Source organism: Mustela lutreola, chromosome 1 (genome assembly GCF_030435805.1).
Source record: "Mustela lutreola isolate mMusLut2 chromosome 1, mMusLut2.pri, whole genome shotgun sequence".
Classification (NCBI taxonomy): domain Eukaryota; kingdom Metazoa; phylum Chordata; class Mammalia; order Carnivora; family Mustelidae; genus Mustela; species Mustela lutreola.
In genome coordinates this window covers 206,972,714-206,996,932 of record NC_081290.1, presented here as the reverse complement: position 1 = coordinate 206,996,932, position 24,219 = coordinate 206,972,714, and the positions used below count along the sequence as shown (strand labels likewise).

General features: G+C 33.5%; 1 protein-coding gene across 1 annotated transcript in view; it reads left to right on the top strand.

Annotated features, from left to right (window-relative positions):
* Window positions 1–24,219, top strand: part of CNTN5 (contactin 5) — a 1,361,366-nt gene that overhangs the window by 1,223,489 nt on the left and 113,658 nt on the right. Inside the window, exon 16 of the mRNA XM_059185809.1 lies at window positions 10,178–10,298. Within this exon, the coding sequence (XP_059041792.1) occupies window positions 10,178–10,298 (121 nt within the window). The remainder of the gene's footprint in view (window positions 1–10,177; window positions 10,299–24,219) is intronic.

The window sequence follows — 24,219 nt, the reverse complement described above, 5'->3', positions numbered from 1 at the left end:
CCGGGGATTTGCTGATTTTGGGGAAAGCATAGAAATCCCACAGATGGCTATCCGATCACTCTTCCCATAACCAGAATGGGACTAGACTTGCATGCAGATATTGACTATGTTGCAGTATAAAATCAGTAGCAGAATGAAACTAAATTTATTCTGTATGTGATGGTATAACAAAATAGTGTTAATCTTACAGGATAAATCGAGAATATTGTGAGACTAGAAAAAAGAACAGAAACATTGATGTATCAGTAAAATATTGATCTGTCTAAATTCTGAACTTTGAAGTCAAGTGTTGTCAATTCTCCTTCAACTAAAGATGCAACAGTATAAACTGTCAATGGCTTTTTTTTTTAAGTCATTTGTGGTTCACATATAGACGATTCTCCCAATGCTGGATTAATAGTCACAGAAAGGTGAAAAAGCCATGAACAAATGAGGTTGATGGGTCATATGTATTATCGGAAAGATGATTATGATATTTTAAAGGGAGATATAACATTTCATGTCTAGATATGGCAGATGAAAGACAGTCATAAAAGAATGAGCTCTCAGAATATTTCTGTAGTTTATTTGGAAAGCTAATTTCTAATACTTTCATGGTTGTTACTATAAAATGAAAACATTTTATTTTGACACACCTGCCAAATTTTGCTTTAATACTGTTGAATCAAATTGACTACAGGTCTAAGCAAAATAAGGATTAGTTTTACAGGCAGAATAGTAGAATAAAAGTAGTCTTGATGAGAGTCAGGTGCCCAAAGCTCTTCTATCTTCTCACTTAACTTGCCCTTGAACAAGTCACCTACACCTTTTAGCCCTCAGTTTTCTCAACTGCTGTAGGAATTGGTTAACCAATGATTTTTTAACTGTATTTCCATGCTAATATTGGTATATTTTGCAGTGATTTTTTAAAAAAGATTTTATTTATTTATTTATTTGAGAGAGAAAGCAGGTGGAGCAACTCCAGGGACAAGCAGACTCTGCTGAGTGTGGAACCTGATGAGGGGCATGATCTCATGACCCTGAGATCATCAACTGAGCCAAAATCAAGAGTCTGATGCTCGACTGACTAAGTCACCCAGACACCCAGCAAAGCTTTTTTTATACTATTTACTACTTTAACATATCACATTGTATTATAGCTAGTTTTCTGCCACTCACACTGCATTGTGAGTTTCTCAAAGGTATAATTTTTCTTTTATCTTGTAGCCTGTGCAGTTCAGATACGACAGATTTTATCTCTTGTAACAACTCCAGTCAACTGAAGCTCTCTGTTGAACAGGATGAATACGTTAGGTCAAAGCTCAGGCATATTAACTATGAGTAAGGAAGGGTATACTTTCAAATGTGCCAAGTATTTGCAATTTCCTATTTAGACAAAATAGATACTCTAACAAATGATAAGTGAATGAATGAATAATTTTATAATGGTACATGTGCCATGAGCTCTCATAAAATAAAATATATACCTACTATAAAGTTTTACAATTCTGGAGCTTTCCTAGTGGTCATGCCATTGCTAGTTGTTTACAAAGCACATATTAGTGCATGAATGAACAAAATGTTTCCTGACTATTTTTTTGTCCTTATGTAACATCAATGAGAGGTAATTTAAGAAGCATAAGCTCAGTGAGTGATAGTTAAAATTATTCCATTACTAGACAATGGTGTAATTTAGAGAAAAAACATTTATTCTCTATCTTGATTATTAACAACTTTTTACATCACTGAATTTTTAATGAAAGACTTAAGAAGATGTAATTTCTTCTATTTCTATTTTTTAATGCAACATACATTGAGAAAAAGCTTGAGTCAACATAGAGTAGAAAAGAAGATACAAGGATATCTGGGTAGCTTAGTAGGTAGAGCATGCAAATCTTGTTCTTGGGCTTATGAATCTGAGCCCCCATTGGGAGAAAGGTTTACTTTATTTTTTTTTTAATTTTTTTCAAATACTTTATTTATTTATTTATTTATTTATTTATTTGAGAGAGAGAGAGAAAAAGAGAATGAGTGAGGAGAGGTGGGAGAGAGGGAGACAATCCTAAGCAGAATCCATGCTTGGTGAGAAGCCCCAGGTAGGGCTTAATGTCATGACTCTGAGTTCATGATTCAAGACAAACACTCAACTGATTGAACCACGCAGGCTGCCCTAGAATTCACTTTGAAAAAGAAAGATACAAACATTAAGGTAGAGAAAATATAGACATTGTACAATTTATAAAGAGATGTATGCCTGCTCTTTCGTATTTATTCCAAAGAGCACCACCTCACAGAATATGTGCATGTACTCCAGGAGACCACAGGCAATATCAGTGTGGCTTGGAGTGTTCATATACAGAACCCCACACTGAGAAGAGTCTTGTGCTTGGTGTAGTGCTTCACTTGACACCAATTTGACATTCTTAATCATTTTTGGACAAGGGGATCTGTGTTTTCACTTTACAGTGGGGTGCATAAATTATGTAATCAGTCCTAGTGGTCAGTTAAGTCTTTTAAAAAAAATAATAATAATAATAAGATTTTTAAAAGTCTTTAACATAGGAGGTAGGATATGGAGACTTTCGCAGTTACTGAGGAACCACTTGAGGAAAGATGCAGAGAGTATATTTTCCATTATAGTGAGAGACAGGGTAGGTTGAGTCCAGCCTTAAATGCTCATTAAGAAGTTGGGCCACCTTATAGGCCATAAGTAAAGATAGACAGTAAAGATTTTGTAATCGTAAATAAAATTAGTCTTAAAGAAGGACAGATCTAGCAATGGTATGTCAGATGGGTAAGGGCGAGAGACAGGGGATAACATGGAGGATATAAGTAGCTGGTTTGAAAACTACTATTAGAAACCTAAATTTAGAAATCAGTATTCATGAGATGATTGTTACTACTATATGAAGCACACAGAAAGAGAAAATATCTTTCTTTGGATCCTGAGTATTGTACTTATCAGGTAACATACCTATTTCTCTTATTCACATTTATTTCAAACCTAGCTGCAAATATGAGGAAAGATACTCCACACTCTCTTCTTGTGTTTTTTTTTTTCAATCAAACTTACATTAAACTAGACATTCAAGTGCAGAGTATATATATATATATATATATATATATAAAGCAAAGTTTAGCATAGCCCACAGAAATAAATATCAGTTGAATTAATCAGAGATAATTGCATAAACAATAAAAGGAGGATATAACAGATTTTCTTAGCAGGTATATAAGGTAAACTTTAGCAACAGTTGGAAGGAGTCAAGAGTAAGTTCAAGAAAGTATAGACTGATAACCTATATGACTTTGTCTATTTCATGCCTCTTTTAACTTAGAGGTGCTAGATTAGTATAGAAATGACACTATCAGCATTAGGGCTTATTTAAGTCTATCAAGGCAACTTATAACAGAATACCATAAAATGGGTGGCTTATGCACAACAGAAATTTATTTCTCACAATTTTGGAGTCTGGGAAGTCCAAAATCAAGGCACTGACAGATTCAGTCTGGTGACAGATGGTCATCTTCTCATTGTATCTTCACATGATAGAAGGGGTAAGAGAACACTTTAGGGTCTCTTTCATAATGGCACTACTCCCACTCATACTATACCACCCAAACACCTCACCTCCAAATACCACATCATATTGGAGATTAGATTTCAATATGTGAATTGGGTGTGGGGGGGCTGGGGTCCACATACAGTGTATAGCATGATCCTTTTATCTTGATCATTTATGTCAATCATAAATAAAGGAATGCCCTTTTACCTGATTGCTTGGGAAAAGAGAGTCAATGCACATATGTTCAGACCAAAGACATTTTTCAAGAATTAGGGAATAAACTCACCACCTAAGTCTGACATTGACTGACATATTAAATATCACATTCTCCAGCCCTATATGTCTACTTGGGAAAGGAGGAACACTAATGTGATACACACATCACTTTGTCATTCATTCATTATTCTTCATATATCCAATTTTATCATTGAGGAAATAAATATGACTTGACATTTTTATTTTTAAATTTGTTATACTAAAATTTAATTGTAACTTGTCTTGTATATTCTTGCTTTGAGCTGCTTCCTAATGTCTAATCTTCATTTTAACCAAGATAGTGGACCTATTCCATGAATTTATGACTTTGTGCTTATAATGCTAAGTGATCCAGCTTGGGTATCTGGCTATTCTGAGTTCATCAAAGAGTTTCAACTCATTCATCTTTAATTTATGTCATCAAGTAAAGCTTTTTTGCATTTTTCTTAATACTTAAAAGTATATTATTTGAATGGGTATTGGAAATTAAATACCAAATTCATAGTAATGGGATATGAGAGCCATTTTAACCTATTTTTAGTCTTCACTTGTTGGATTCACTGACTATTTCATCATTTTAGACATAAATATTTTTGTCAAATAGTATTTTGTCTAGTATTTTTTCACTAGTAGCAATTAATTTTTCTATTTCAGGCATGCAATTTAATATCAGCTTTCTTTAAAAATATAACAAAACCCATACCATCATGAATGTAAACCCTATTATATAAAGGCTTAAGGGAAAAAAATGGGAAATAATATATATTTTTCTTTTTATAACTTATCATGATAGGGTATTTGAAACAAATCATCCTCAAGGAAAAAGAAATACTATGCCAGGGAAATCTGTTAAATATTCAAGAGTTTATGCCAATAACATTGATAATATCTAATAATCCATGTCTCATACCTGACACCTAGTTTTTTTTTATGTTAGAAAATATTTTTAAAACCACATCACACAGAATTTATATGCTATCTTACTTTTGCTTTGTAGAGAAGAATGTATGTCTCTGCAAATGTAGAGAAGATTTGTATGTCTGTTAGGGGATAGGAGTGCTGGAAATACCCTATGTGAGCCCCTTGAGAAAATTAAATAAACCCTAAAGGAAGGCACAGAAACTGCCATCCCCATAGGCTTCTGACTGAGCCATTCAGCATGAGCCCTGTTTACAAGAATACTCAATTTCAGCTATCTTGTTTAGATGATTCATTCCTTGAACATTCTCAGAGTGCTTAGTATGTGCACAGAAATCTGCTAAATCCTGCTGAAAAAAAAATGCTTTAAGAGTATTATACACTTTTGAAGCATTTCCCAATAGTTCATGTATGTATGTACGTATGTACTTTGTTTCACTTGATTTCCCTCATGAAAGAGACAGTGCAGTTGTTATTATTCCAATAGAGTGAGTCTCCCAGAGTTGTAGGGCCAGGAAATTGCTAAACTAAGGCTAGAATTGAGGTCTTCTTATTCTGAATGCAGTAGTTTCCTTATAAGAGAGTAAGAGAGGAGATTTTACACACACAGACACACACACACACACACACACATACATATATGTATGTATGAGATTATAGAGAGGCGATTATATACATTATATATATAAAATATATTCAGAAGACCTGAATATATTTTATATATATAATGTATATAATCGCCTCTCTATAATCTCATACATATATATATATATATATGTATTCAGAAGACCTGAATATATTTTATATATATATATATAATGTATATAATCGCCTCTCTATAATCTCATACATATATATATGATCTCCTCTCTTACTCTTACATATATATAATGTATATAATGTATATTATATATAATGTGTGTATATATATATAATCTCCTCTCTTACTCTTACATATATATAATGTATATAATCTCCTCTCTATAATCTCATATATATATAAAGCCAGAAAATATATATATAAAACCAGATAGATAGATAGATAGATATCTATATATATAAAACCAGAAAATTTACTATATCTATGGAAAATATTGATAGACATTTGTTGAAGGAGTGAATACCAATTAAAGATTTGTCTCATTTAAGAGTGTAATTATAGTTCCCTTTAACAGATAACATATATCAAAAACTTATTATGTGCCAAATATTGCTATGGGCTTAACTTGCATTATCACATTGCTGCTGTGAGAGAAGTTCTACATGATACAGGAATTCCCCAACTTAAAAATTTAATAAGTGGCAAATAATACATTATATGCTAATAAAAAAATTATAAATGGGAGAGCAGGAATTCACACAATTCTGTGTCTTCCTAAAATCTATATATATTCTTTAGGTACCCTTTCCCATTGTCTTTTTCCACAATCTTTTTCTCATTTCCCATCCTAACTTCTTTGAAAGCAAAAAAGAGGGGAGAGAAGAGTTATGTCAGGCACAGAGAAGGAAGAAAGTAAGTCATTCGTGCATTTTTGTCAGCTCACCCAGTGATCATTGGCTACTTTAGCACCAAGCTCAGTTCTGAGACTGTCTATAGTAGACCTTGGGGGTGACTTCCAAGAATGTCAGGTGCTATTTCAGAGACATGAGCAAAATGCTTTTGAAGCATAACTAAACAATGGTAGAACTAATGAAGCCTAGTCCAGAAAATCCAGGAAGGCTTTACCAAGGAGAAAGCATTTGAGCTGTCCAAAAGTATTTTCTCAGGGAAAGAAAGAATAAAGAGCATCTGCAATAGAACAACAGGCAGAATTATGGGAAGTAGTCCCATTGATGAGAAAATTTCAGAGTAAGTTTATAGAAGCACAGGATTCTGTCATAGGAGGCAGTATCATGTTCTGAGGAGCCTTCTATATTGGAGTGAGGAGATTAGACTTTATCTGCAAGGTAATAGGAGCCAGCAAACACTTTGAACAGTAAAGTTATATGTTCTTCCATTTCTTAGGAAATCTAGCAGTCTTATGTTGGATGAACAGGACATTTAGTCAAAGTGAAAGCCAATAAAGAGTTGGACTTGAGTAGAAAGATGACAGTTCCTGTTTTATTTCAAAACCATAAATAAAAATTAACGATAATCTAGCAACTGCTCTAGTGAGACTTTGTGACCAAGAGATGTAAATGACTTAGCCATGTTACTGCTCTCATAGGTGGTGAACATATAGCTTCTTTCTTTGTTCTTTTTTTATCGAAGTACAGTTAATATACAATGTTACACTAGTTTCCAGTATACAATATAGTGACTTGAGTAGTCTTTGCATTGTGCTATGCCCATCACAAATCTAACAGCCTATTTCATAAAGAGTCTTCATTTTATTCAACCATTCAACAAATATTTATTGAGCTCCCTCTATGTGGCATGCACCATGCTAGGTGCACAATGCTTGGAGCATTATGTTAAGTACTGGTTATGGGGAAGTTCATTTGCAGCAACATGTAACTCTATTTATTCATAAAGCCAGAAAAGCAGCAAAGAAAAGACGGGATATAGAGTAAGTGTCAAACAAACAAAAAAAGAGAAACTAACTCCTAAGACAGAAAAAGTGAAAATGAGGTTTAAGCTTAAGAAAGCAAGCATCTGTTGTTAAGTAACCATTTCTTTAAAAGTGCACTAAATTGTGGAGGTTTTCTCTCAAGAACTGCATACTGTGGACCAAGATTAAGTATAATGGGTTCCCACATGAGTTCTTCTCATTACTTCTCTTGAAAGATCAGTGAATCTACTGAACGGGTGATTTAGGTTTAGTGTTCACAATCCGTTCATTTTACTTTTAATCTCCCCTGTTTAGAATTGTAAAAATGTAACATAGGTATAATCCAAAAGAGAAGGGATGAGGCCAAAATGAGACTATTTCAACTCCTCAGATAGTCTTGACATTGACAGAAATGCAATGAGCTGCAGATTTTTTATTCCTGATAGATGGTGATGTAGTTTCAGGCAGTTAATAAAGTATTGCACACTAGTAATTGCAGGAACCGAGTAAAGGACAGCATAGGAAAGATAATCTATACCTCACCCTCCTGAATTCCTTGAATCTTTTTGTTATTTTCAGTGAAGACTCATCTTAATCCAATTACGTTTTTCTTTTACTATAATTCAGCAGAGAGGACAGAGGTTTGAGGACTTTTATCCAGGACAAAAAGAAATCAATAATTTGGGAAGAAAAAGTTCTGGAAAATAAGACAATCAATTATTTAATCCTAAGAATGTGATTTTTATCATTTATCATTTATCACATTTATCACATTTTTTATCACATTTTTCAAAAATGTGAGCCTGAAAAATGACTTATAATCATATTTTCCACTGTTTAACTACCCCAGCCAGTTTTTTATATGAGAAAAATAGACAAGACAATAAAAAAACAACAAAACAAAAATCAGCAAGCACAGTCTTTCATAAGCATTATTTCTGGAAATAATAAAGTCCCTTCTGATTTTTTGGACCTCTCCTTGAATTTTCCATTAGACATGGGCCCCATTCTGAGTTCAGAGTGTGCCTATTGATTCCTGATTAATTTGAATACCCTATTAGGACAGTTTCTTTGAAATCCAAGGGGAAAAAGAAATTTTCACACCTAAGATGGACCCATACCACATAAAGTGGTAAATATATCAAAGCTAACTTGTAAGTATTAGGTTATGTTAATTTGAAAGTGAATTATAGCTTATAATTTGCTTTTGTTTTCCATATTAAATAAGAGTTTTAAAGTATAAATTTCCTCTTCAGATTTGAAAGAAATAAACACTTAGTCCAGTATTGATGAGAAAATTAATTTAAGAGTACCAACTTATCCTAAGGAAATTAGTGGCATAGGACATTCTCTGGATAAATATTACATTATTTGAAATAATTGCTATGACATTTTAATGCATTCTCAACATGAAACCTTCCCTTGTAAATGACTAAACCAGAGTACGTCTTAACAATTATTTCATGAGAGAAAACTTCAATACTCTTAGAGTTACTATCATAAGACTAATGTAAAGAAGGAAAAAAAAAAACAGAAGTGAAATTCCAGAAAGAAGTGGTTTAAAACAGTACAGGGTTAAGCATTTCATTTAAATAAATACACACAATTTGAGAGGCCAAAACTTCAATGATTTCACAAAATTTTCCAATAAACTCTAAGGAAAGAGAAAAGAGTCCAAAGAATTTCCAGAAATTTCTCTAACTTTTATGATTTTTGTATGACCCATTGGTCTATATCAAAATAAATGCAAGCAACTAAACTCAAATAATTTTTGGAATACTGCCCTCTAAGTAGACAAATGCACCTTTTTTTTAAGGTAATTCACCTATTCCATAAAAAAGAAAAGATCTCTAATTTGAAGTGCTTCTCTTTGGCTTGCACTAAACATCCTTTCATATGCTCAACAACTGTTAAAGAGAAGTGTTGAGTTTTTTGAAAATGTTATTTCAAACTGTATGCATCTGTGTTCATTCCAGCCAATTGTTTTTGATTGCAACATGAAAACTGAAGAGTATATTAGAGTTTTGCTATATCATTATCTGAAAAAATACCTTATGAGTTGTGGATTCCAAATATTTGGATGTTCACACTCACACATAAAAATCTGTCTTTTCGGATAGAGTAAATGAAAGCCAAGATTAAGTAATGAAAGCCTGCACCCAACATTCTAATGTTTACGATCATCACTAATCCCATGAACTGATATATCTAGAAGACATTTTCCCTGGTACTTATTGATCTCTTTAACTGCAGTTGTTCTTCAACTACGTTCTAATCATCTTGCTCCCAACAAAAACCAAGTGTTTTGAACATCCTTTGTGTTTTATAACTACATTGATTAACAGAAATTCAGGCTGACCTTACTCCCTGATGGTGGTGGTTATGGGAGGAATAAATCTTTGTTAAGTAAAGGCACATGGCTTTGGGACCAGCAATCTTTCACCTGTGCACTCTCATCCTGTTGTCTACAGTGTACTTACAAAAGCAATCATTTAATAAAGTGGCACAAGATAATCTTTTAAGTGCTATTTTCTCATAATTTCCACAATTTGCTATTCCTTTCAAAACTATTGTCTTGCCACTGTATAGGCCTGTCTCAGAATGTCAAAGCAATAATTTTGGCTCACTGATTATTTTTCCTTTCCTTTTAAATATAGGATGTTTATGGATATTTAAATATTTCTTAAATATGGTAGCTGCTAAATCATTATATAAAATATTAAATGTTCAAATTCTTTATTAGCAATTGTTGAAAACATAACTTCCATGTCTTTCTTAAAATAGGGCATGTTTGATTTCTGTATTGTTGTCATATAAATTGTAAGGACAAAAATAGGCCCTATGACTGAATGTACAAAATTCCCCTTAAACCACCTTGAACTAGGCAGATTTGCAACATTTTAAACTGGCACTTCATCCCTCTTTCAGCAAGCATCCTCTGCAGATTTAATGATCAGGAACATCCTTCTGATGCATGCTGGGAGATATGGCTGCAGGGTACAGACCACAGCAGACAGTGTGTCAGATGAGGCAGAACTTCTGGTTAGGGGTGAGTATGCTAATAGTGCAGTCTGAAGACATGATCACCATAAATTATCATACAAAGGAATTTAAATGCATGGACTTTGAGCACATCAGGACTGTGCATTTTACTTTCAATTTTACAATATATGTCATTTTTGCTTAACCTTTTGTCTTTGAAAAATTACATGGAAAACTGCTTCTTAGTAACAGACAAAACCTACAGATCCAACTGCAGGGTCTAAAACACCTTTAGTAGTAAGTGGTCACTTAGTGTTTCACCAACTTAATGCCAAACAAATTTTAAACAGTTGAGTCACAGATACTTGGACTACAGAGATAAAATTTGTTTGTGTGTTGATGTGTTTTTCAAATGCAAAGCTAATGGAACCCCTAGGCATTTTTTTTTTCCCTCCACTAACTTCTAAATTCTGCTTCCCCAAACAGGAAAACAGCACGCCTAATACGATGGCGTTTGCAACTGTTCAGTGACAGAGACTTTTTAAGTATGAAAATATCAAACAAAGTCTGTGCATAAATGACAGTTAAGTGGTTTCCACTATGAACTGGGCTGCCAAATTCTGCAACCTTATAAAGTTACATCTTATTTGAATTAAGTAAATGACTGTAGCACAAATTTCTTTTAGCACATTATTCCCCAGTATGGGAAATGTAGCTCCTAGCATGCAAATTCTTTCTCTCTTTCCTTCTTCCCTCTCTTCCTTCCTCCCTCCCTCCATCCCTCACTTTTTTCTTTCCTTCTCTCCTCCCTTCCATTCTTCCTTCCTTCCTTCCCTCCTCTCTCTCCCTTCCTTCCTTTCTCTTCTTTTCTTCTTTCTTGATTTTTTTTTTTTTAGCTTGAGATACAATATACCTACAGAAAATTCCACAAAATATTTGTGTACAGGTGTATAACTCAGTGAAAAATCAAATGTGAAAACACCATGAAACTAAATTCAAGACAACAGCTAGAACATTACCAGAATCTCTCCTACTGTCCCTCCTTTTTTTGATTTTAAACAATTACATTTGAGTGATGTGAGTATTGTATGCTAAGATTCCTTGCATGATCTCTGCAAATAAAATTCACAATCCATAGCAAAAACTTGTATTTTAGATTTGTCTTTTATCTACGTGAAGTGTTTTCCAATCATAGTTTTTAAGAATTCATTAATATAAAAAAAATCTTGAGTAGGAAACATAAGGCATATAGTAAGTTTTATCATCTCTTTGTTTTAGTGGTATGTATTATCAAAGGTTTATTGATTTTTGCTAGTGCATCCATTATTGATCCAAGTAAAATATTGTTTTGATACTAGTGTGTATCTGAGTGAGTGGCATTTTGTTCAGTTTTTGATGTGTGTGTGTTCCATTCCAAAGGTTATTTGAACTTTTCTCTGAATTTATATCAAGAATGTGTATCTCTATTACCCTTTTACAAAACAACAACCTTTTAAAGTGCTCATCCTCATGGTATCCCATTTAAATGAAAATTTTTCCTTTATGCCTTTTGAAGTTATAAGGTTCATGGAATTGCAAACCCCATATTGCAGTCAAATTTATGGAAAATTGCTTTCTTCTGTTGTTGTGGTCTATTTTAGATTATGTGTATTTATTGTGTAGCACTTGACTAGTAATTTAGAATGATGCTCCTAAAATTGGAGCTTTCTAAATGGATAACACAATTTAGAGGCTGATAACAAGAAACTAGGTATTTTTATAGGGTTATAAGGAGCAAATTTAAACCAACATTCTGCTTTGTAAGTAAAATTAAACTCAACAGAGTTTAGAACATAATTCAGGTTCAGCTTTTTGTGTTCTGCTCTTTTAGCCTTTGGCTTTATGCCTAGGAGAAGACAAAAATGCATAAATGTTAAAATTACACTCAAAAGAAATTTCAAGCAAGTTTCTATTGTCTGAATATTCATGTAACATTCAACTCAAGCTTTCGTTCAAAATGAGTTTGATCAAGTCACCTATACTTTATTACATAGTTGCTTTACTTCTCTAAAATTAGTAAAAATAACTTGCCTCTTCTCCCTGGTTGGTCTTAGACAGATTTAAAAACTTAACTAGGGGTTTTGGTTCTTCCTTTTTTATTTTTACTATTTATGTTAACAGCTCCTGGTAATTTAAGGAACTTGGATGCTTGACTTTTGCAGTTTCTCATGTTGAGTTGTGAAATAAAACTCAAAATAGTTTTACCCTGCTGTTCTTTCTCCCATTCCCATTCATTGATTTAAAAAGTTGGGAAATTCTAATAGTACAAGCCACAGGACCAAAGTCGAGCATTTAAATGGAGTTTTTCTAATGATGGCTACAGTTAGAGCACCAGAATCCTTAAAGTGCATTTATTCAAGTATATGTCACATAAAAATGGGAAGAGCAAAGACAATTCCTCATACATCTTCCTATAGAATACCATCAATGGATTGTCTCAGCAGTTCACTTCGCTCAGTGTTGGGTATGAGGAACATTCTTGGGTGGCCAGGGATAAGTTTCTATAACCCTGTAATTCTATTTTAGTGGGGATTTAGATTAAATCTGTGTTCCTCGAGATTGATAGAAGCTACTTTTTAATCATCCCCTTTCCCATTAAATATAGTCTTTGAAATACTTTTGTACCTCTTATCAAGTCCTGAAATTTTCTCCAAGCCTCTTAGGAACATCAGATTGGAGCTCAGGTGTGTAGCCTTAAGACCTTGTCAATGCCTGCTTAAAATCTGAGTGTTCCTAACTAGTAATGTCTCCCGCTTCTCTACCCATTCACTATTTTAAAGCTATATTTCCCCAAAATGCTTGTTTCCACTGCTTCTTCATTTTGCTTGTGAATGTCAGTTCTATTATTCACCTTTTTTCCACTATTTTTGTCATCCTCCAAAAATTGAATTTTCCTTTAATTATCTGAAGCATAAAATCATTTACTCTTGTATATTTAATATTCAGTGAACCAGCATTATCACAGCACCACAAATAATTTGGAGAGCCACAACAGAAGTAACAAATATGTTAAAATAACTGATTTTGCTGAAATACAAAGAGAAGTTCAAGCCACACCTGGACATCTGTGCACAATTTAAGTCACTTATTCAAGTGTGCTATAGCAACAAAACAGAAAGTAGGGCTAGATGATGTTATAGGAACCTCTTTACAGATAGATAGAACTGTATTATGTTTCTAGGGCAAAGGAGATTGATCATTAAGAGTAACACGGGAGGATACAAGATCTGTAAAGAACCAATACTCCCAAGCAATATGAGAGTTTGTCAAACACAATATTAAAACTCCAGAGAACGGAGTGTTAGTTTTTTGTTATTTTATTTTATAAAAATGAATATTAGAAATATGTTTCCCCAAGCTAATATAAGAGCAGGAAACTATCATGGTTTAAAGAATAAAATGTGTTTAGCAGTAACTGGGATCAGAGCAAGAGTTTTATTTACTCCACACAGGGACAGAAGAGTTTAAAAATTCACTTCTTCATTAAATTTTATATCCATATTACTCTGTTTATTAATATAAAACAGTAGTTCAAGAACTCTTGGGATAGCCAAAGAATAATCAATAATCTTTTGGCTCCTCCTAAATGCATACCTTATATGCTCTTCTTTCTCAAAACTTGGACAATTTTCATTTCCTGCATTACAACTTACAGAATGAATCTGATGTTTATTAAATCAAATTTAGAAGAAAGACTCCACCTTAGGATGTAATTTATTGAGAGATTTATTTTTAATCATTCACCCTTTCTTATTCAACTTGGTGTTCAACTTCTCTTTCAGTTTTATTTGCTTTAAACTTTCCATCAATTCAATTCTACTTTTTTTCTTTTGAAGAAAGCTTTTTTCCTCAAATATTTTACTTATAATCTCTCCCAACCCACCTAGTCACTTTTCACTGCAAATATAAAACTATTAAAAGTTTGACTATTTTATTGCTTAAATAAGTCAACAGTTATACATTGATAATTTGTTATTCATTCACTCATTCATTCATGCAGTAACTTCTCTGTATCAAGCTCTGAGCTAGGCATGTAGATGGAAAGATGAAGAGCCCTCTGTGTGGTCCTATGGCCACTAGTGTGAGAGGCATCTTTGGGAATAGCATGAGAAACACTAAAAAAGTAAAGCTCGCTGGGTAACTTTCAGTCTTTTAGGGGAAATAATCAATACTAGAAGACAACAAAGGCATAGCTACATAATTTGTGAGAACCAGTGCCAACTAAAATTTCAGAGCCCCTTGGTCAAAACTTCATAAGAATTTCAAGACAGTGAGAACAGAACCTTAATCGAAGTATGGAGAAGTTAGTGACCCTGAGTGACGGTGCAGGTAACAGAGCCATGAAGCCAGCCTGCTATACCTATTAAATTATGTATTACTTTACAAGAAGAAAAAGGACTTTATCAAAGGATACTAAGATTTTTTTTTCAATTACAACAAAGTTATCTAAATCTGCTTTCTCATCTGAGATATTAGAACCTCTTCAGTGGTTTTATCAGCTTTTTATTTGAAATGTCTTTTAATTATTCTACTCCATTTTGGAAGATTTTGTTTACTGTGTTAAAGTAATCATTAATTAATATTCCTATTTTAATTTCCACCAAAAGCTCTTGTCATCATGTGGTATCTAGTGTTGCTGGCTAGATTTAAATCTAGTCAACAGCAGAGACTTTACATTTTAGCTACTTGTGAAGTGTTACTTGTTTTATTTTGCTTTCAAATTAACCTAAAGATATCAATTACTGCCTGATGGAAACCAGTTTGGAACTTTTGACTAAATACTGTCTAAACTATAACTTTCAGTGATTCTCTCTAGCAAGAGAGGAAAGTTTGAGGATCTTCGGCTTTTTGTCCTTGGAAGGATGCAAGTACAACAACTTTCCCAATAAAAAGGGAAATTCAAGCTTAGGTGAAAATCTTGAACATATTTCTATTTTGAGAATCTGATTTGAGAATTAAACATTACTAATGTGTTAATGTCTTTATGTCTCTCATGGAACTACCCTTATGAATCATGTAGATTCCAAACTGAAATAAATGCTTATCTTAGCACTGGCCTACTTTAGCATCTGGCCACTTCTGAAAGTTTCAAGCTTTAAAATATGCAAGTATTTAACAGAAGTATTTTTTGGGAGATAGAGTTTGCATAGTTTCTCTTCTCACCATTACACGATTACCTTGTACTTGGAGATTACACAAACCTTCATATGGTAGAGTAATGTGTTAGACTAAAAAGAATCTCTATTAAAAAAAAAAAAAATTTCTAGTGGAAGGAAAACGAGCCAGTAGTCACAAAAGCAAAGCTGAGTTTGCCAACATTTGGGGATCACAGGACAATGAAAAAGATTTTCAGTGTAATTTTTATCTTAATTAATAGTGATAGTAAATGAATTTATAAATAATTTTAGAGCAGATGAAGTTTATTTAGTTAATATGTTTGCTTTTGTACATTAAAATAGCTTTAAAATGAATATATAAAATATCTTCCTTCTTAAAGAAAATCTGATCTTATTCATGCAGTGTCTTATTGAAATATCCTACATCCCTGTGGAAATTTTTAGATCACTACCATCACTAGTATTATCTAAATAACTTATACCAATGACTTATTTTTCTAGATTAGAATTTTTTGGTATTAAGTAGTTTGATATTAACTTTCGTTGTTGTTGTTGTTAATCATATGTTTGGATTCTGTGTACCACATTTAGTCTGGTTCATTGAAGAAATAGTTGACTGATTGACTTGATTGATGGAAATGATTAAAGCAAAACTAACACATAAGTTGTTATTGTATACAGACAACCAACTGATGGAGACTAAGTTGTGTATTTTATTCCCTCAACAAATACTGAGAACTGCCAGAAGCCAACTTTTCCTTTAGGCACTAATAATTTCTGTCAATTGACTTAGGCTTTTGCAGGTTTCTTGGTAGGAACACTTTGCTGTTTTGAAGCAAGTACTCTTCATTTTGAGGCTGTGTGTAACTCTTCATTTTGTGACTTACATTTTGAGAAAAATTCTGATCAGCTGGATTTTATTTATACATATTTTTGAGTGACAAACTGTAAGGTAATCACACTTCACTATATATATTGACCCACAGACTAAGCTATTTTTCTTACAAATCCATCTTAATATAAAAATGACATTTACTATCACTTCACATTTACATAAGCTTATTGAGATAAATTCTCTTTTTTTAAGCTTTGGTTTATTCATTTGACAGAGAGAGAGAGAAGACAAGTATGCAGAGAGGCAGGCAGAGAGAGGGGGAAGCAGGCTCCCAGCTGAGCAGAGAGCTCGATGTGGGGCTTGATCCCAGGACCCTGAGACCGTGACCTGAGCCCAAGACAGAGGCTTAACCCACTGAGCCACCCAGGCACCCCTGAGATAAGTTCTTGATGTGTGGCTTTTGATTTAAGTGATGATTTTATTCATTATTTAGTGAGTGCCTACTATATGCCAGGAGAGTTCTAGTATGCAAGAGGAAGAAGTGTGAGATAGGATTGCGTATAAATGCCTACTAATGCCATGGTAGAGAGATTAACTTTTATGGACATCTATCAAAGGATAAAAGCAGGAAGGGGACATGAATAGATATACACTTTGAGAAGATCATTTTGAAAACTACAGAGAATGTTTCAGAGAGTGAGACCAGTGGTTGTTAGTAGACCAAGTAGGAAGCTATAGCAGCAATCTTCACAAGAAATAAGAAAGGTCTGAAAAAAGGCAATGATAATGGAGATTAAAAAGAGTGTACATATTCAAAAAATAAGAAGGAGAGAGAATCCATAGAACTTGGTAGCTCACTGCCTATGAAAAATGAGAGGCAAGAGTCAAGAATGAATCCCAGTTTTGATGTTTAATGGGGTGATCAATGGCAGAGAGACCATTCATTCCGGTTAGACCAAGACAGTTCCAAGTTAGAGTAATTATTAGTGAAACCCTTTCAATCTTAAAATTTTCCTGCTTTAGATAAATTACATGAACACCCTTAAGAATGATCATGCTTTTCATGTAGTCTGGAAGGTAAGGAGAAAATTGGATTGGTAGTAAAGCAACAGCATTTAAGATAAGGCTCTCCAAAGAGAAATACTCTGTTCGCAAGCAGATTTGTGGGTATGGAGCTAGGAGAGAAACACTGAAGTTGAGATGTAGATTTGAGCACAGTCAGATGGAAATGAAAGTACAGAGATAGCATATAAAGAATGAAAAGGGAAAAACACTCAAGATAGAATCTCATGAAAAACTAAAGTTGAAAAGAAGAGGAATATACAAAGATTGGGAAGTGACTGCTGGAGACAGCAACCTATGAGGAAGAAAGCCAAGGAAATCAAGTTATAAGGACAAAGAAAAAAGAGAATTTCAGGAAAGACAAAGTAGGCAACAGTGTCAAGTACAAGTAAAATAAGAACCAATATCTCCATTAGGTTGAGCAATTTGAAAGTAGCTGATGACTTTGGCAAGGGCAAATTCAATGGCCTGATAGGGTATAATATCCAAATTACAGTAGATGGAAAGAGGCAAGCAATGATGTATAAAAGGAAAGCATGGACTTTGAAGTCAGACGTTCCATTTCACCTCCCCTAAGCTCTAAATGGTCTGTAACTTGGACAGGTTGCTTACCTTTAACCTTGCTCACTTTTCATTCATTCATCATACATTTCATTCATACATCATACATTTCATTCATATATCATACATTTATAGAGCACATAATAAGTGGCAGGCAGTATACTAAGAACAAGCTAGCCATGAATAACTTGTGTCCCTGACATGGAAGAACATGTCTTTTTACAATATAATATAAGGAGTGCTGTTAGATGTATGAGCAGCACATTCTACTGATTATAAGCCCCATTAATAATAATAATAAACAATTATCATTTATTGTTTCTCCTATATGCCAGACACTGTCCCTATATGAATTATTTCACTTTATTCATTTAGCATATCGTATACAAACAATGAGAAGAATACTGTTTTTAGTTTCAGTTTGTAAATAAGGAAACTAAGGCTTGGGGAGATTTAGGACTTGTTGACATCACCCTAATAAGTGGAATAGTGAGTACAGTCCAAACAGACTAATTTCAAAATAAACATTTTAAATTACTATTCTGCCTTCCATCAATATCATCAATTATCAGATTGTTTCATTTTATTCATTACTGTATTCCCTGGACCTACGTAGTTCTGGACACATAGTTCCTGACATATATTTGTGGAAAGAAGGTGAAAAGAAAGAGAAGGAAAGGGTAGAGCAGGGAGGGAGAAAAGAAGGAAAGAGGAAGGAAGAAAGGGGGAAAAAAAAGAGAAAGAAGAAGAAAGGAATAAAGACTGAAGGGAAAGAAAAAAGTCCTATAAGAAGGGATGGAGTGACAAGTTCTGTGTAGGAGTCAGAGAATTTTTATACATGAGCTAGATTAAAGTCATTTGTTAGGGTAAAAAAGAGAGGTTAATCTACAGCATTTTGCAAATAAGCTCTTTTTCACTCTCATCTGCCTCAAACGGCAGGCCTCATGCTTTCTAATCCTCTAAAGTTTTTTAACTTTGACCACATGACTGGGAGCCTCAACATTACCAATCACCACTTTCTTGCATATTTTGCTCTAAATCACAACTAAGCTTACTGACAAGCCTGAACTTCCTCTGACCCTCATGTCTTGCCAATCATATAAGATGTCAAATTCTAATAATTCTTTTCTCAGGACATCTTGTAGGACTTCTTATCCAAACACGTTAAGTTTTGGTAGAAAAGAATCACTTCTGGACAAAATGTCACCAGGAATACTAAGCAATATTAAAGAAACAGACCTCTTTCTGCATGATCTCTTCTTATTCTCTCATTTTAAACTTTCTTATGATTGCCACAATTATGAGGGAAGAACAAAACTCCCAGCTTCTTTAAAACGCACCTGACCTTCATTTCAATCATTGCTGCTGGTCTTTCAAACCTCTGATATTTGTTGTTTCTTACCTACTCATGGGTAAATCATGCCAAAAGTCATGAAAACAAAACAGTACAAAACACACTAACCAGTATTACTTGGGCAAAATGTTGGAAGTACATTCTACCTGTGTTCACTTGTTTGAACTGTTTGGAAAAATCACCTACTTACTTTTTATAGTTTTTATAGATGTAGGACAAAACCAAGCAGCAATCCTTTCTAACACATGACCTTTTAAATCTCCTGAATGCATTTGTTTTCCATGACTGTTACCTAGGTTGTTTTAGCATTATTTTTTTTTCAGTTTTAGGTAGTAACTTATTTTCATGTAAAGCCTAGAATACACATTTTCACAGGCCATGTATATATATATTACATTGCCTTTCTTTCATAACCCATATGTGGTCACCAAGAACCCAAGTTCCAAGCAAAAGATTTGTGAAATGTCAGCCCAATACTAGTCACACCTCCAAAACAATGGAAAATTGGTAAGTTTACTTTAGTCCCTACCTTAAAATCTTGTTTTATTTCAATATATGTTCCAAAATACTCAATTCTTAATTATTCTCTTGATTTTGTCTAACATCATACAACATGTAACCTGGTCTCTGAACCTAGTCTTCATTGAACAACACAAAATCCATGAATATTGAACAGAGAGAAGACCAGCACTGATTGAAGAAAACTTTTGCTGACTTTTATTGAAGATTAGACTTTGTCCTCCTAAACACCTGGTAAAGGTAATACCTTTGTTTCACTAAGTACCCCTTAATTTGGAATTACAAAGGCAATTAGCTCTCTAATGGGTTAGAGCAACTGAGGTGAGAGACTAGGAGAGAAACTGAAGAGCAGATGATGTCTGTTAAAGCCAAGAGAAAAATAACAAAAAACAACTGAATCATTCTTGGTAAAAAATCTTTCTTATAAATGTCTCTCCTCCTTTTTTTTTTTTTTTCACTCTTCAAAACTAAAGTGTGTCTAACTTTATTGCTTAGTATGTATGAGGAAAATCTAGTCTGACACCTTATATGTAAAGATTGGCAGTCATGAGCACATGGATCTCTACCTTAGGTTATTGATTGAGTATGTAAGTAGACATTACCTTCCAAAACTTCTGGATCATTGCTGGGTACCTAAACACTCAGGGGGAAAGGGAGAAAGATAGCTTCCAGCTTTATAAAAACAGTTTATTAAAATAGAAAATAACCACTGTAAGATTCAAAGTGGGCAGGCATTGAAAAGCTGAGATATAAAAGCGACAGCTGCAAGGTTATTTATTCAGTGAGAAAATAAAATTGCATAAGCTTAAGGTGTATAAAAAGTACCAAAGAAAGGTCTGCTGTGCTTGCATTTCATTTAGGAAAGCAATATCTTTGAGCAACCAGAGCACTTAGCACTAGACCTAGTTTATAGCTGGTGCTCAATAAATGTTAGTTGAATCTCAATAGCCTGATTTAAAAATGACACAAGTAGTTTAAAATTGCCGTGATGGTAACGAGTTTATACAGCCAGTACAGTGTAGCATTATAAGAATAACCCAGGCCCAGATTTCAATCTCACTCTGACACTAGCTGAATAACCATAGGCAAGTCATTTTACCTCTTCTGGATTTTTCATTTCAAAAGTAGGCATATAATATCTAATTTGCAGACTTTGTAGGAGAATGAAATGAGATTTTAAATGGTAGAATGCTTCTCAGTAAATGCAGATATTATTGTTGATATTTTTAATTAGAAAAAGAATTTTTATTGCCCTAATCTTTAAGGTTAAGGGACGAATCATTGTTCTTTATGGTATGTATGTGCAGGGAAATGGTATACATTTCTCCAAAACTCAATCCTATTTTATTATCCATTGACTAAAATATCCAATAGTATTCTGATTATTTTTGTTCGTCTTGTTCGCTTACAATTTGATAATACATTCTAAAGGTGATTGGGAGCAGACTGCCTCTCCTTCCTCAGGGTCAAATTGGCATGTTGATAGATTTGGCATAATTGTGTTCTCTGCTGGTTTGTTGTCATTAGGATAAACTGAAACACCATCAGGGCCATCTCAGTGCATTCAGTAAACTGAAGCAATGAAATCTTGCATCACTTTCCTGAAGTGGGTTGTTTATATTAACACATATTTACATGCATTGAAGATTCCATTGTGATGGCTTCCATCCTGAAGCAAAAGGCAATAGCTATTTAATGTACAAAGGAATTTCCCAAATGTGAAATAAATGCTGCAGGGCTTCAAATACAGTTATACAAAGGAATCAAAAGAAAAAGACTGAGTTTTAAAAAAAAAAAAGGTTATAAAGTCAAATACACAAATTATATTTCATTCTAGAAATGTGTAGATGAGCCCATTCTAAGTTTTTTTTTTTTTTTTTTTTTGTATCAATAACTAGCTTCGGTATCTGCATAACTAATAGTCACCGACTTGGTATCACACAAAATGAGCACCAAGTACATATTATAAAATCGATTTAAATCACAGTATTCAATATTTTTAAAATATATTTATTCTATGAATGTTTACATAGAATTTTGCATACCTTCAGTTTAGTTGATAATGAAACAATGCAAGAATTAAAATAAAGGATACAAAGCTTTTATAAACCACCAAGGACACTAAAGGATTTGGAAATATTTGTAAAATAAATACGTAGATTCTTAAAAAGTGAAACAAAGTAGTATGAATGATTTTTAGGTTCCCCTAAAATTATGTCTTAGATTTTAAAATATTCCAGTCAGAAGTACAAAATTTTAAGCAATGGAATTTTTTTTTTAAACCACATAAGTTAATCATCTATACCAATGCATTAGCTTTCTCATTTGTCAGCATTCTGATTAGGCTAATTTAAGTATTCATTCATCACAGAAAACTGTGGCATAAAACAAGTTTCTTTGAATTATATGTTTTGTTCAGTAAGTTATTGGTTCATATAATTATTTCTTTTGTGGCAACTCAAGAAATAGAGCAGTTATTAGTAAACTTCATTTGAAATACCTTACCACTGTTTCAAAGACATTTTATCACTTGATCTGTATGTATCAGTAAATCAAAGCTCATATATTTGTCTCACAATCTCAGCTCACAGAATGTTAAGTCAAGCTAATAAGCAGCATCAATCATATCCCACTGGATGAGGTAGTATGTATTACAGGCACTCTCCCTGTAATCCATCCATTATATGAAACATCTGCTACAAATTATCCAACCTCCAGTACTGCTCTATTTAAGTGCTCTGCAAGAGCCCACTGTCTCCATTTCCCCAAATGAGTTAGATGGTGGTATCAGGATTGTACCAAGTTCATTGTCACCATTTGACAGCAGTCATCTTTCAGTCTGTGCCAAACTCTTAATGGTACATTACATAATGGTATATGTTTTCTAACAGCTGTGTAGCAAAAAATCGTCCGAGTATAAAGCAGCAGCCATCAAGATACCCCTAAGACTATTCTTTCTCCATTATGTGTCATTGGGAATAATAATTCCAAATTCACTTCATGGTATATTTGGGAACATAAGCCACAAAGATATCTATAAATTATTCATAAGTGAATAGTGATAGTGAACAGATTTAAAAGCCCATGCTTTATTTTTTATCTTAATTTGCATTGCAGAATTATAATAAGTCATACACAATAAACCCAATATTGGATTTATATAAAGTTTTGCAGAACATGGCACTTTGCATATTTTAGCACCCCTTATAGAATTCCTGTAGGATTTCTTTAACTCATTTTTTCTTAGAATTTATTTAATTTAGTTTAATAAATTAATTTCAGGATAGCATCTGGGTTGCTTGAAGTTTTTAATAAAAAAGATGATTGTTTTTATTTGTTCTTGCAACTTGTACAATAGACTCTCAAATATCTATTTTCCATTTCAGAAAGATCACCTTCGATGGATGGACAGTATTATTTTTCTATTGGAATATATACAGTGTACACAACTTCAACTCATGTAAAACTACATTAAATGTTTATGCCTGCTTTACTACCTGCAATTGTCGGCTAATGTACCTTTCACCTGATTTATGTGATAATTGACTGAGAAGTGTTTGTGTTTTTCTAAAAAGAAGCACAGAGTTCTTTAAACATCTTAAACAGGGTGATATGGAGAGTCTCACACTGGCAATTAAATGCTTCAACCAAAAGTGGCACAGGTCATTTTAGCTCACAACTCAGTGTTCTAAACCAATCACTTAGCCTCATTTAACACAAAGGAGACAGAGTCCCAATGACAAACACACATTCACAAATTATACCTACCAGGATAAATTTCATGAAATTCCAATTTTATAAGACTGGTGTAGGGGAAGGATAGTGTCATTTTGTTTTGTTTTGCTTTGTTTTCCTTACAACATAAGTAGAAAAATGACCACACTCTCAATAAGATTTCAAGAAACTGGTATGCAAAACATTCTCAGAGACTAACACTGTTATTGAAACTACACTGACAACTTCAACTAAGCAGCACCAGTACAATAAGACATTAGAAAAGTGATTTACTGAATCATTGCAATTTACATTTGTTACCAATATGTTATTACAAAGGTGTTGCAGTTTTAGCATTAATGCTGATCACTAACATTTTCAAGTATTTAAATAGATTTTCCCCACTAGATTCCTATAGTCTCTGAGGGATTCCTTTCCACTTTTGCTCTCTGGTTTTCAGTGGCTTCTTTCCTTTGACTTTTCTCTTGTGTTATCCAGAGTGACTTCTTATCACACTTAGATAAAATCTAAACTCATCACCATTGCCCTCAAATCCCTCTGTCATCTGGCACCTACGGACCGGACCTTTTCCTCCTCTATCTTCTTTCTCTACTTTGCTTCCACCACACCTGAATCTGTTCTGTTCCACAATTCTGCTTAACTCATCAACACTTAGGAATGTTGCCACTGATGGTCTCTGCCTCAAAAACTTACCCATAATATGTATGTGGCTGGCTGGCTCCTTATTTATTTTTCAGCTGCTTATCTAATGTTTCCTATCTCACCT